At 37.7% G+C, this 15153-nt stretch overlaps 1 protein-coding gene and 1 long non-coding RNA gene across 2 annotated transcripts; both read right to left on the reverse strand.

The window, feature by feature from the left end:
• Window positions 1-2728: 2728 nt before the first annotated feature.
• On the reverse strand, window positions 2729-3176 carry LOC118765934. The gene is made up of 2 exons (XR_005001843.1): window positions 3136-3176; window positions 2729-3006 (listed from the first exon to the last, which is right to left on the reverse strand). It is a non-coding gene; the product is annotated as an uncharacterized LOC118765934 (long non-coding RNA).
• A 17-nt stretch (window positions 3177-3193) lies between these two features.
• On the reverse strand, window positions 3194-11838 carry LOC115218769 (zinc finger protein 260-like). Its single transcript, XM_029788698.2, has 2 exons — window positions 11685-11838; window positions 3194-5813 (listed from the first exon to the last, which is right to left on the reverse strand). Exon 2 carries the CDS (start codon window positions 4907-4909, stop codon window positions 3461-3463), a length of 1449 nt encoding a protein of 482 aa, XP_029644558.1. The 5' UTR covers window positions 4910-5813; window positions 11685-11838; the 3' UTR covers window positions 3194-3460.
• Window positions 11839-15153: the final 3315 nt, after the last annotated feature.

Below are 15153 nucleotides of genomic sequence, written 5' to 3' on the forward strand. Positions count from 1 at the left end.
AGATTCTAACAATTGAAGTAAACCCACTGATCTTGTATTTTCAAACGTTCAATATTGTATAATTTAACAAACTGATTGAAGTAATTATTTTCCACTGCCTAATTTTCATAATATTTAAATACAGGACATTTCTATTTAATAAATACATATTATAGTCATAAAATATTCACTACGAAAACTTCTTTTGTTGGTTTATATGAGATACATCACAAGAGAACAGGTTATGCTTTGTAACAAAAACTAGCTCGAAATCAATCTTTTCCTGTTGTTGAATAAGTTGAAATTATGTATTTAGAAATATATTCCCAGAATTTGTTCTAACATTCTTAGCCTACAGCATGTTTGATACATACCTTCAGCAAGTTTTGTATTAAGCAATTCATCTTTGGTACTTTGGCCACCTTAACTAAGTTTATCAAGCTTAAAATATTAAAGACACATCTGAATACAATACCAACATTTTACACTAGGCTTGGATGATTCCTGACAAAGAGGCATGCATTTGCTTCTTTCAGTAAGGATTAATCTTTGTATAGATCTCATATTGTTTGTAACAGTTTCCTGTATTCTATCTGCTTAGGATGAACCATGGGAAACACTCCAGAAGTTATTTCAAACAAGCACATTCATTATAATCCATCTAATTTTTCCATTCATCCATTTCCTCTTTTCAACAATCTGGCACTTGAGCCCTAGTAGGGTGCTAAAAGCACCATCCGAGCATGATCGTTGCGCAGAGCAGCTAACTGGCCTCCGTGCTGGTAGCACGTAAAAGGCACCATTCGAGCGTGATCGTTACCAGCATCACCTTACTGGCACCTGTGCTGGTGGCATGTGTAAAAAGATTCAAGCAAGGTCGTTGCCAGTACGGCCTGACTGGCCTCCGTGCCGGTGGCACGTAAATGCACCCACTACACTCTCGGAGTGGTTGGCGTTAGGAAGGGCATCCAGCTGTAGAAACTCTGCCAGATCAAGATTGAAGCCTGGTGCAGCCATCTGGTTCGCCAGCCCTCAGAGGTATGTAGTTGAAAGTAAATCACTGTACTTGTTGACCTGGAGAAAACCTTTCACAGGGTGTCTCACTCGCTGCTGGTTACTGTGGAAGCTAGAAGTAGATGAATGAGTAGTGAGAACTGTTCATGCTATGTAGGGGAATTGTGTTCATAAAGTGGGTTGGCAATAAGTACAGCAATGAATTTAGTGCACAGGTAGTTCACCAGGCTTTGGTTATCAATCTCCTACAATTTATTATAGTCCTCCAGGCCATAATAGAGGTATCTAAGGCTGAATGGCCATAGGAACTTGTATATGGTGATAAGCTTTTTACACCAAAAACTATAGTAGAACTTAAAATGAAGTTCCAAGTGTGAAAGCAAAACCTAGAATCAAAGGGCTTTAAAGTTAACTTAGCAATGACCAAAGCTCTAGTTAGCAGGAAAAGAGACAGGATGCTAATCCTTTTGCATAAATGGCCCTGTTCAATTTGTAGAAGAGGTGAAAGTAGAAATTTCATGGGATGTTCTCAGTGCAAATTATGGACACATTAGTGGGACTATGGAATGACAGGAAGGTTAGCAGAGAGAGTAGACTTAGTGGCAGACACATAGGTGCAATAATACTAAGAGCAAACAAGAAATAGATTTTTTGGAATGCCCAGAAGGATCCTTAGAGGTAGGAGATTGTTTTTGCTATGAATGAAACTTGATAACCAGTGCATCAGAAGAGGAAATACTGAAAGTATGGTTGTTAGAATACCAACAGACTGGAGAAAATTCATAGAGATATTACTTCAGTTGGCAACAAAAGCTTCCCTCTCAGAATGAAAGGTAGATTGTGAAGACCAACCTCCACCACATGGAAGAGAGCAAGGGACCAAAATGAATGGCAATATGCAGTGCTTGAGAAAACCTATACATCTTTTGGTTATGTATTAAATTGATATATATATATATATATATATATATTATATATATATATATCAAATTAGTACTAGCAATTGCTAGAAATAAGAGTGGAATAAAAATTACTCGAATAGCCACACAAAGCACTAACCTCATGAATTGATGGTTTTTCTCAAGAGTTGTACAAGGCAAGCTACCCTTTTTAACCCAGAGTATCAAAATCATGTGATAAGGATATGTCTGTTTACTTCATTTTGTGAGTTTATCTCACCATGGAGAGGTGCTTTAGCTCTCTGCCTCACTTTCTATCAATTCATAAGGTTAGTGCTTTGTGTGGCTATTCAAATCTTTTTTTTTTTACTCTTATTTCTAGCAATTGTGGGTACTAATTTGTACCCTTGTTTCTTAACTTGTCTTTAGGCTTTAATTGCTAATGGGCCACCTATATTATAATGTATTTAATATATTTTAATCATCATCTAAAGTCCATTGTCCATGCTGGCATGGGTTGGACGGTTTGACCAGGGCTGGCAAGCTGGAAGGCTGCACCAGACTCCAGTCTGATTTGGTATGGTTTCTACAGCTGGATGCCCTTCCTAACATCAACCACTCCAAGAGTGTAATGAGTGCTCTTTTTGTGCCACTGGCACGGGTGCCATTTGCATGACACCAGTATCTGCCATGACTGTGATTTTACTTGGCTTGATGGGTGTTCTTCTCAAGCATGATGTAATGCCAAAGGTCTGTCATTGCCTCTATGAGGCCCACTAAAAATTTGAGGCAGTGCCCCAGCATAATGACTGAAAAAAGTAAGATAAAAAATAAACAATGGTACAAGTAACATACATTTTATTCTCATAATTGTTGCTTTTATTATTATTATTTTGTTATTGTTCAAATGTATATGGAAAAACATCTTTTTTTTCTACTGATCTAGAGCAATGTTGGTTGGAGATGGAAGTTGAGTTGAGTGAAATACATAACATTATCGGTGGAGGTGGGCATGGGGATGGGTGACAACTATAACTGAAATAATATAATGGGTTGACATAAAAAATATTGGACAAATGTACGCCAATACATGCACACACACATATATTCATATCTATCTATACACACACACACATACATATATATATATATACACATATATATATATCAGACATACATTGTGTACATAGCAAGACCCACACAGGAAAATGCTTTGTATGTGTATATATGCACGTATATATACATATACACACACACACACATATATACATACATATATATATATGTATACATCTATATATACACAATATATATGTATGTATACCCTATATGTATATACATACAAAATAAAAATGCAGACATACACACAAGTCTGAGGGCATCTTATCTAGATTGCAGTTGTAAACAGTTCAAGATATAGAATCTGCAGCTGGTCGATGCAAGTGCAGCTCAATCTGCATTAGTTCCAAAGAAGTTGATCCAATGGCTAGCAAACATTGCTCCCCTCCCCCACATTACTAAGGAAATTCCATCAGACTGTTGTATGAAGTGTGTATGTCAGAAGCTGCTCACTCTCTTGGTCTGCCTTGGTTGCAGGTATGGTTGACTTGTGCATCTGTCCAGCCAGGTGTCCATGGAGTTGTGAGAGCAGATGCTGCAGAAGCACCTGATGACCAGTTCCCAAAACTGGCGCCAGGTGTGGTTGATCGCCATGCAGGGATGTTGGCTCCAGTGCAAGGTTGCTGGGTTACAACGGCAGTCTGGTGCTGCTGGTTGTGATGGGGGTGGTGGTGGTGATGATGATGGCCATGTTGATGAGGATGGTGATGGTGAGCATGTGGTGATGATGACGGCAGAGGCTGTCGAAGTGCAGGAGGAGGAGGTGGAGGTGGAGGCGGAGGTGGTGATTTGGAAGCTTTACACATCACCTTGTTGATATTGTTGTTGTTGTTGCTTCGGTTACCACTACTTGCAGCAGAAGCTGGTGATGGTGTGCCCTGATGCTGTTTGTCATGATGGTGATGATGGTGGTGATGATGATGGTGATGGTGATGATGATGAGGATGTGCTGGGTCACCCGTTGATACACCTTTGCAAGAAGCTTGGTTGCAGTTACCACTCATTCCTGGTGATGACGATGACTGTATGTGGGCACGGCTGTGTTTCTTGAGGTGTGCCCTTTGCGAAAATGACTTTTGGCAGATCACACATAGAAATGGCTTCTCTCCACTATGTGTGCGACTGTGGTTGACTAGGTGGTCTTTCTGGCTAAATCTTTTCGGACACTGGTTGCAAGCATATGGCCGAATACCACTGTGGATTCTGGAATGTGTGGTCAGATGAGTTCGTTGACCAAATGATTTACCACACACCTGACATGTAAATGGCCTCACCCCAGAGTGAGTACGAATGTGATTAGTCAGCTTTTCCCGTTGGCTGAAGGCTTTGTGACACTGACTGCAGTAAAAGTGTTTCTCCTCATCTGGCATCAACTCATGTTTGTGGAGATTAGCTTTTACAGAAAAGCCTTTCCGACACACACCACACCGATAGGGTTTGCGACTACTATGACCAGTGTAGACACCGTAATTTGTCATGCCAGATAGTGGTACAGGAATGTTCTGGTGGCTGTGGTTGCTGTGACTCACCGTATCATGGCTACCACTGGCTACTGAGTGTTCATCACCAGGTGAAGCTGCTGTGTTGCCACCATTGTTATTGTTAGCAACAATAACAATAGTGCCTAAACCTGGCGAAATGCTCTGCGAATGGTTGTGGTGATTGTGATTGTGGTTGCCAGTATTGTCCAAGTTATTGGAATTGTTATTGCTGGAATGACTGCCATGTTGCTGCTTGAGAGCCCTCGTCGAATCTTCAGCTGCTGATTGAGGGTCAGCATAAATCTTAGTGCAGCTACTGAAATCATATTGTTGTTGTTGTTGCTGCTGCTGCTGCTGTTGTTGCTGTTGCTGTGGGTTTCCTACTGAGGCATATACACCGGAATGAGCAGCATACATTCTTGTTTTGTTATTGTTTTATGTTCTTATAAACTGTTTCCTAATAAAATTGTTTCGAACATTTGTACATTTGTAGTTACAATGTCTAACTATACCAAAGTGTGCTTTTATCATAAAAGTGCACAAATATAAATATAAAGGTAAACACAAACTTAAATATTTATAGACATGTATGTTTGTGTATGTGTGTGCATGCATGTATGTTTATGCAGAGTATATACATATGATGTGTTCAGATATTCTCTAAACCTACACGCTTTGTATGTATGTATAATTACAATACTGAAACCCAGATCCAAGCAAATCAAAATAAGTTTCTGGAATTCTAGATAAATGTCATCAATCAGTCTATCAGAGGTTCTGGTTCCTACCAGTTGTGTTCTGGTGTATATAAAGCAAAAAATAATTTATCTTTATCCAATATACTTTTAGTAAAAAAACGTTATATTTGAGCAAAAGTTTGGATGAAAATATAATGTAATAGTTTCTGCTCTAAAAATATTCTGTAGGGTCTATGAAACAATGAAGCATTAGATGGATGAGGTGGTGATGAAAAAGGGATTGGTAAAAAAGGTGAAACAGAGAAAGAGAGATGGGGTAGAAAATGAAAACAAAAGTATAATAATGGAATGTCACCAAAAGGTAAGAAGCCCCAAAGAACAAAATATGAAAATATTTAGTTATGTTTTCCGTGCCATTATTTTGAACGAATTTGTTATTTACATGTGGCAAGGTGGTGGTGAGGAGGAGGAGGCTGTTCTGTTACACTGGAAGCATTTGTCTTTGAGTATACACTCAAGTCATTACAATTTTTGCACACAACAGGAATACTCTGGAGACTTCTGGGCTGGAGTAGTTTCTTAGGAGTAGCAAAGACTGGGTTTTCATCTTGTGTCAGCCATGTCTGTTAAAAGGAAAGAAAATGTGTGATAATAAATATTTCCATAAAAATATACTGCCTTTCTTTCATATGACTTGTTCCATCAACTGCCTACATGCACCATAGATGATGATGATGTTGGTAGTGGTGGTTTTAGTGATAACATAGTGAAGGAATACACAAAATGAGAGATGACTAATCTCAACACTTGCTATGGTATCTCAGCTCAACATCCACCACTGTTCTTTGTTACATCAACCGACCCACTATGGATGTTTCTCACCTGACACACATAACACCAGGGGAACAAAAATTATACATATTTATTATGTTTACTAAAACTAAAAGATATCTAGATCTTAAATTTTCATTTCTCAATTACCACAATCTATTGTCAAACTCAGCATCATTAAAAAAGACTTTTCTATAAAGAAACAATAAATATAAGGACATTTTTTTTTTAAATGGTATTCCCAAGGGTTCTGTAAGAATAAAAATTGTCCCTTTGGTAAAGCAAGTTATTTCCACATGCCTAAAGTTTTGTGCAGTTTATTAATATGAAATAATCTGGTTTATGAAACTTGCAATTATAAGACATAACACACTTCTAATGCATTGAGCACTTAGTGATTTCACATGAAAACACAAGAATGGCTGTGGAGATACTACGATATATCTTGGGCAAGTATCCTCTGCTATACCTCTAAGTTAATCAATACCTTATCAGTAAAATTATGGAAAAATGTGTGGGTGTTCATATATATGTCTGTGAATGCATACATTTTGTACTGTGTTGACATTCCTTATGAACAAATCACTATGAAGCTCTATGCCTCCAAAGACAAGTGGAATAAAAACAAATCTTACTTGAGAAACAGTATATATATAAAACAACAGAAAGTTCATTCAACTGTAAAATACTGCCCCAAGAATAATTCTGCCCAATCCATGGTACATAGAAAAAAATGTACAGTAAAGAAACATGTTTTATGCATACACATATATATGATGTAATGATGGCAATTTCTTTACATCCGAAGAACACGAGGAAGAGTGACATGTCCTCAAATAGCAATGTAAAGCAATCTTTGATATCACAAGGCTTTTCTTCCTGCCTGCACTGAGCAGTTTCGAAACTGAGTCAGTCAGCACAATTCAATCTCATTCTTTAGAACTAAAGATATGATCACAATGACTCAGTGGGCTGAGATGGCTGCAGTAACACTGGAGTGGCTTTCTAGGTGAAAGCTCATCTTATCCTGGAGTTGCTGGAAGGACAGCAAAGAAGACACTAGATATCGAACAGACCCTACTCCTTGATATACCTTCAAGGTTGACTCCCTAAACTTTTCTTTTCCTAAGGCACTCATAAGGCAATGAGGGTTTGTGCTTGGAGTTTCCAGAGCATATATATATTGAGCGAAAACTTTATTGTTTATTGAGCGAAAACACCTAAAACTCCATGAGGCTCAGGTAGAGGGTGGTGATCCCTGCTGTACTCTCCGTCACTCTTTCTTCTGTTGGCCTGCTCGCTTAGCCACCGGGGTGGCGTCATTCGAAGGCTAAAACAATGCGAACGCATTGTGACCAGCGATGTGTAGCAACATTTGATGGTCTGGTCGGTCATGTGATATATATATACATATACATATATATATATATATATATATATATATATATATATATACATATATATGTATGTGTGTGTATATGTTTGTATGTAGGACAGTTGTGTAAAGAAGTATGTCGGTAGATGGAAACTCAAAGAAGCCTGTCATATATATGTTTGTGTGTGTGTATGAATTTGTATTGACATTGCATGATGGTTGTAAATGAGCATCACCCTCATACCAATAATGTCATTCATTTCCGTGAAAAGCACGTCAGAAAATGGGGAAATATTAACTTGCTTGGAAACAAGTGAGAGTTGGCAACAGAAAGGGTGTTAGGTAAAAAAAAAATCTGCCTTGAATTCCATCTCTCCCATACAAGCATCAAAAAGTGAATATGAAAACAATGATGACACACACACATATATTATATAATAGGGAGAGTTTACGAAAAAAACAAAAGACGAAGACAGGTGGTGTACAAAACAAACAGATGTATTAGTATAACACTCAGGAATAGAAAAAGTCTTTTATGTTTCGAGCCTATGCTCTTCTACAGAAAGGGACACAGAAAAAACAAGGAGAGAAACAAAATGTGTGTAGTGGCTATCATGGCGACTGACTTCGGACAGAAGGGTCACACACGAAAGGGAAGAAATAGGGGAGATAACAAAGTAAGGATGACCCCCCAACATGAAGGTGCGTGTGTTTATAAGAGAGTATGTATGAGCGTGTGAAAGAGGGCTGGTGGTCTGGACGTATGCGTGTATGTATGTGTAGGTGTGAAAAAATATATATATATAATCAAACCTGCTTGTACTTGATATACTCTACAATCAGCCTCTCTCTTTTGAGCCACTGATTATTGATGTCCACCACTCTTTCCTCCCTTGTACTACCTCCCACCCCCCGTCACATCCTTTCTACACTTATACTCTTTCCCTTCACTTATCCATCCTGGTTTTTTCTTTGGTCAACCCTCATGCTTCTACTCTGCATCCTGCTCTGTCATCTTGCCTTCAGTGAACAAATGTATTAGAAAGCAACTGAGGTTTCTTTAATTCTATGAGATACAAGATAACACCATTGGTGTATGTGTGTATATTTAACAGCATTCTGTACATCTTACTTAACATGGATATACTATAGAAAGCCACAAAACTGTAGTTTTGCTGGCAAACTAAATAAACTTTTGTTAACAGCAGCTTCCAGGTAGGGCATCCATCTGTAAAATAATGCTGCTATGGGAAAATCATCATCATCATTGTTTAATGTCCACTTTCCATGCTGGCATGGGTTGGATGGTTTGACAGGAGCCTGCACCAGACTTCTGTGTCTGTTTTGGCAGGGTTTTTACAGCTGGATGCCCTTCCTAACACCAATCACCCAGCAAAGTGAACTAAAAAAAATGGACATAAAACACACACACACACATATACATATATATACACACACACACATTATTTATATTAAATTGGGTTGTTTCCCTTACCACCACATTTAATTTCCTAGCGTTCCCATCTATTTGAGTTTCTTTATTCTGTTTAAAGTTATTATGCTTCAAATTCAGTGTGCTATTCTGGTTGTAATTGCTTTTTTGAAATTTCGATATTATTTTAACATGATATGCTGCCACAATTTGTGCAATATTACGGCTAAGACAATACCTGATCTAATTTTATGTCAATTAAAAATTTTGTAATATTTGTGGTTTCTTGGAAAATATTTTTGAATGGATATATTAAACAATTGTAATTTACCTGTTTACCAAATGGAACGATTAGCCATAAAGTATTCTTCAAGTTAAGATCATAATTTTGATGCTTATACCTGGTTTTTGAAGGAGTAAGTATTCTCTGATTTCGATCCATTTTAAAGTTAAAGAACTTTATTGGATTTATATGTTAACTGTTGAATAACATATTTTGAATACTTAACTGAGAGCAAACTGGTAATCGTTTTGGAGTTATCCCTTACTTTTTACAAATATTTTGCCATCCCAATCACGAACTCCAGTCTCCTGAAATCAGGTTTCAGCATCTCTTCCTATGGTTTCACTTTCATACATTCCTCTCACTTGAATCATTCAAAACGTTTTTACACAACTGTCCTTCTCCATATATGTTACATGTTTATACTAGCTCAGCCTTCTCTTTTGTGCACTACATCTAATTCTTACACTCCATTTTTGCTCAACTAATTTGCGCCGCACCATTATTGCATATTAACATTACACAATCTCCCCGAATTTCTTTCCAGCACTTACATATCCTCTGCATTCAATGCCCATGTTTTGCAGCATTGCATTCGCATGCATGTATCATACAATATGCTTTTCACCCTTTGTCGCCTGTAAAGGTAGTAGTATTCTAAACATTCCCTACTATTCTTTCTCTGGATACTTCGCCTTCCAGACACCCTCCTCAACTGTGCATAAGGTCACCTAAACAATATAAGCTACCAGCTATGACTAAGGAGCCCCTAAACATTTCAAAACATCTATATTATCAGTGCTCTAACTTTTAACTCCTGCACATGTGCTACATTTAATGTCCATTTCTGTCAGCTTGCCTCTCATCTCACTGCAGTATATGCATAGTCTACATTGGATACACTGTCTACTTAGGCTGTCTTTATAGGCAAAGCAATGCTGGTTAACACAGCATACATAAATTAGCATTATGCTCTACCCCTAAAAGGTGTGGAGACCCCAAGCAAGAACTCATGCCCATAAGCTATTGAATTATCAGTCATCAGCTCTACTTCATTAAGGATATCGAGTCAGGAAAAACTCATACTCTTTTCCTGTAAATCAAGCATGGCCATTGTACAGACAATACTTTAGTCCTGTTATGCTTCCATGCTACCCAATACTCTTATCTTTGCTTACATGTTTAGCATTTCTTCTCTAATTCTTTAATAGATTTAGCTATGAGAACTAAGTCATTGGTATACAGAAGCTGCGTCAGATAGCTGGTCTTAAACTCCTATTATTGCATGGAAGAGACTGAAAACCAAGCTCCGATGGACATCTACTTGCATGCATAGCTTCCCCCATCCATCGACACCACCTTTTATCAGTAGCCCTCAGACAACGGAATATGCTTATTTTATTCCAAATTAGTTACATCATAATTATTTCTTCTATTTTAGTTTGATCCACCAGTTTGATAACTCTGTAGCTGTTTATTCCTAGAGCACCGCCTTTGCCTTATTAACTATTAACGAACCTTTTTTCAAGTACCTGCGTGTGTGTAACTCGTGGGCAGCATCATGAAGACGACCCCTGATGGTCTGGTTGTTTTTCCTGACTCGATATCCTTAATGAAGTAGAGCTGATGACTGATAATTCAATAGCTGGTCCTGTCGGGTCTCCGAAACAGTTTTCTCGTAGTAGCATTGTCATATCCTTTTCTACTCCGTATCAGCAAAGGTGGGTGCTCTGTTATTATTATGTACACATTTTCCCCAAACATTGTCCCAATTCCCACTAACACACTGCTCGTCAATTGAGAACACCTCGTTGTAGTACCTCCCAGCTAAGAAGAGTTAGGCGCTATTAAGCGTTGTGTATAAATGACGTTTGCTATGGGATAATATATAGACTTGTTCCACAGCGATGGCATGTAGCTACCTCCACGCTTTAATTATGATAGGTAACCCTAGTACTAAGCTAGTATTTGCTATACTGGGAGCTGTTTTTCTTTTTAATTGTCAGACTACTTTTTCAACACATCTTTATTTTATATTGATAGTGCCCTTATTTACATAGTTTTCGTAGTTATGGCTCCAGCAAGTTAGTTCATACTCTCGGATGATACAAAACACACCTTACACTGTTTTCATTCTTTTAATATTCATTAATTTCTCTTCACCATCATAGTGAATCCTTTTCTCCCTTTTCATCTCTCTAAAGGATACTTCAACTATTACTATAATAACCCCTATCCATGTTTTTATCGTAATTAAAATGCTGGCAGCGCTAAGTATTTTTGAAACGAAGAAAAAGATAGAGGGAAATAGCAAAGAATTACAAACACAAAGAAAGAAAGAAAGAAAATGGTAAAAAATAAAACCAATAGTGAGGAGGGGGGGTAAATACAACCATCTCCTGTAAACGGCCGATACAGAGACAGGTCATTTTTTTCTCCAGCACCTTTCTTCTTCTCGCTTACTTTCGTTAGTGGTTCATAATGTTTCATGTCTGTTAATCAGTCACGATTGTGTAATGGAAGTTAAACGAGGAAATTTTTTGTAAAGAAAACAGTTATAAAAAAAGACTTACCTTGATGAAATAGAGAGAGAAGGAGAGAGAGAAAGAGTCTGCACAGGTTGAAAGTATGAGGTGGTGGTGATGGTGAGAGGGACAGATGTGAATGGAGCAAGGGCAGATAATCTCGTAAACATCACGTAGAGGATCTAATTTCATTATCGATATTTTGTGCTTAATTTTATTTTTGCTTTCAAAAAATAGTCGTTTTGAAGATTGATATGATTTTGTTGTAACTTAGCTTCATCTGCAACGCTGTAATTAAATCAAATACATTCAAATGAAACAATTAAGAAAACAAAGAATATTAGCTATATAATCGTGCCGGAATATTTTTATGCTATTTACTGTGAGGTAAATCACCGGTGAAAGCGGTCATCCCATTGTTCTTATCCTGAACAAAGAAAAATAAAAACATGAAACACTTTTATGGTCTTTCGTTGTTTTGAACCCCCACTTTTTCTGTGTATATTTCAACACGCAATCTCGGTGTGTGTGTCTGTATGTTAGTATATATAATACATACATACATATACACACACATATATATATGCATGTATGTATATAGTCAATAAAACATAACAGAAAAGAAGCACACTAAAGAATAGAGCATGTGGCTTTGGTGGATGCGAAACCTTTGGTAACTCTATGACTAGAATTTAATTTATATATATATATATATATATATTTTGGTGCTATTAAGTTAGACATGGCCTGGGCCATCACTGGCCAAAACCTTTCTAAGTTTATATATATATATATGTGTGTGTGTGTGTGCACATCTGCATGTATGTGCTTCCATGTAATATGTACTATAATACATATTTACAATACGTACTGAAAGACAAAATAATTAGAATCTAAGTTGTGTGTACGTAAAATCACCTTAGTATGCATGAAATAAATCATGCTGAATGGTTCAAAATCGATATTAAAATCGCTTTTTATGTGTCCATGTAGTTTGATAATACTTAGGAGTTATACCTGTATCTGTGTTTCAGTGTATTATGTTAGAGGATATTTGGCTTGGCCAAATAATTAACATGACTACGATTTGATATCCCATGAAGCATTCTTTAAGAATACATGCATACACATTCACTGATTCAATGACTGGTCATCAGTTGCTCTAAGGCACTCCCAGGAATGGCTTTTGAAACTGATCCTATTGACCCCAGTATTTGTTTTTAAGTTTTGTATTTATTTTAGCATTCGCTAAGGGACTGGAGACAAGTGCCATACTTGTCGACCACCGACAGATTCCAAAAAGAACATACAAGCATATACAGAGAGAGAGAGTGGGGGGGGGGATCTTCCTGCAGTTTTACTTACAAGACATTGGTCTACCTGATGCTAAAAGACATACACTTGCCTAAGACGACATGTAAGAGCAAACCAAAACCATATAATTGCAAAATGAACTTATTAACTACACAGCCATGTGTGCTTCTTCACACACACACACACACGTGCTTTATGCTTCTTATAGTGTTGTAGGCTCCTTACAGAAACCTATCTCATTCACACACATTTAACTGAATGAAGAGATACAGGAAGTCACAAAGCACTACATGGGCATAACAGCTACTGACTTCAATGGAAAGTACACACAGTGTATGCACACACTTCGATGCAGGCATCTAAGTGAGTGCATACAACGTGTGTAGAGAGAATTCCACTTCTTTGCCTCATTTCCCATGGTGACTCTGTGGTCTCTGGAATGAAACCCCCAACATTGAATGGACCATCATTGACAGGGCTTCAGCAGACTCATCAAGCGCCCACAGTTACCAACTCTGCCTCCACAAAAGACTGCTCATTCTTCACCAATCTGCAATGTCTAACAACAGGATATACGAAATCATTTGCTGCCACCAAAGGTATGCCTTCCTTGTGAATATAAAAACCTGCCACTGATACTCCAGATATACCAACTTAACATTGGTTGCACCTCTGCACTGGCTGCTCCACTACAGAGGACAGGGTTCCTAACCATCGAAGCCTATGCAGACCTACACAAGCTGACCTCCCAACCTTGCGTATCCTGTGTGACCCCCACCTTTGCCTCCTTAGACGTAGATGTGCATACGCACATCTACGTCTATGTCCATGTAATTTTATTTTTCATCCTCCTCAACACACCAACAAATCTCAGTCCAATGCCAATTGTCTCCCACCACTAGGAATGCTGTTGCGACTACACTACTATACATCTGTCATGCCCGCATACATAAATACCAGAAGCACAAAAGTATGTATATATATATTTGTACATACACATGCATATATGTTCTTCCAGACAAACATGGATACATTCATATGTTCACATATAAATACAAGAATGTATATACTCATGTTCACCAAGCATCAATACACATAGATACCCATATACATATACAGCAGGCACTGACACACAAGAATTCACATATATACACACACATACACATGCATAAACAACCAATAATGCATTCAGCTGATATACACAGTTGACATGTACTCCTTCAGATTTGTGCACGCTAGTACTCACACACAGCTGACACACAACTGCATCCATATGTACATACACCCCCACACATCAATGAGCTAATACTCTCAGCCCTCACTTGTATGCCAGCTTACACAGACACACACCTCCCCCACCATTGTACACATGCATAGCTGACATGCATATAGATATCAGGCATCCACAGCCATGCATTCATACATCTGGTATATGCAAATTGAGCAGATAAGGAGGTAACTATGTGGACAAACAAATTAAATATAACAGCTTGGGTTTGATATACAAAATATATATGTATGTATACATGCAAAATGAGAGAAAGCAAAGACTGTAGACAATCAGATGATGAATATTTAAGTATAGCTATTATGTAGATATTTATATCAATAGATCAAACTTACACTGAGTAGAAGCAACATAGAAAATTAAAGGCGAGGAAGTAGGGTGTTATAAGCCCAACAACTGTTTCCAGGGGTTTTGGAGATCCATCACAATTTTGGTAGATGTAGTTCTTCACAATATGCAGGCCATAATGGAAGCGATCAATTCAATAAATTAGGCTTGATTTATCCAATGTTGATTGTTTCTACTATGGCCTGCATATTGTGAAGAATTACATCTACCAACATTATGATGGATCTCTGAACCCCTGGAAACAGCTGTTGGACTTATAACACTTTACTTCCTCCTCTTTAATTTTCTATGTCGCTTGTACTCAGTGTAAGTTTGATCTATTAATATAAATATCTATATAATATTTATACTTAAAAATTCATCGTCTGAATGTCTTTGCTGTCTCTCATTTTGCATGTATTTCACCACTTCAAGAGCACACACACACACATATACATATTTTGCATATCAAACCCAATCTGTTATATTTAATTTGTTCTTGATTGGCTCTTCGTTTCCACTTGTGGATGGACTGCCTGAGTATGCCTCGCTCTCTGCTGTGTTTGAAACAGTTGTACCACTCCTTGA

Source organism: Octopus sinensis, linkage group LG14, assembly GCF_006345805.1.
Source record: "Octopus sinensis linkage group LG14, ASM634580v1, whole genome shotgun sequence".
NCBI classification, from domain to species: domain Eukaryota; kingdom Metazoa; phylum Mollusca; class Cephalopoda; order Octopoda; family Octopodidae; genus Octopus; species Octopus sinensis.

Coding starts and splice junctions, on each gene's coding strand:
- LOC115218769 (XM_029788698.2), bottom strand. CDS start 4,909: ATGTATGCTGCTCATTCCGGTGTATATGCCTCAGTAGGAAACCCACAG.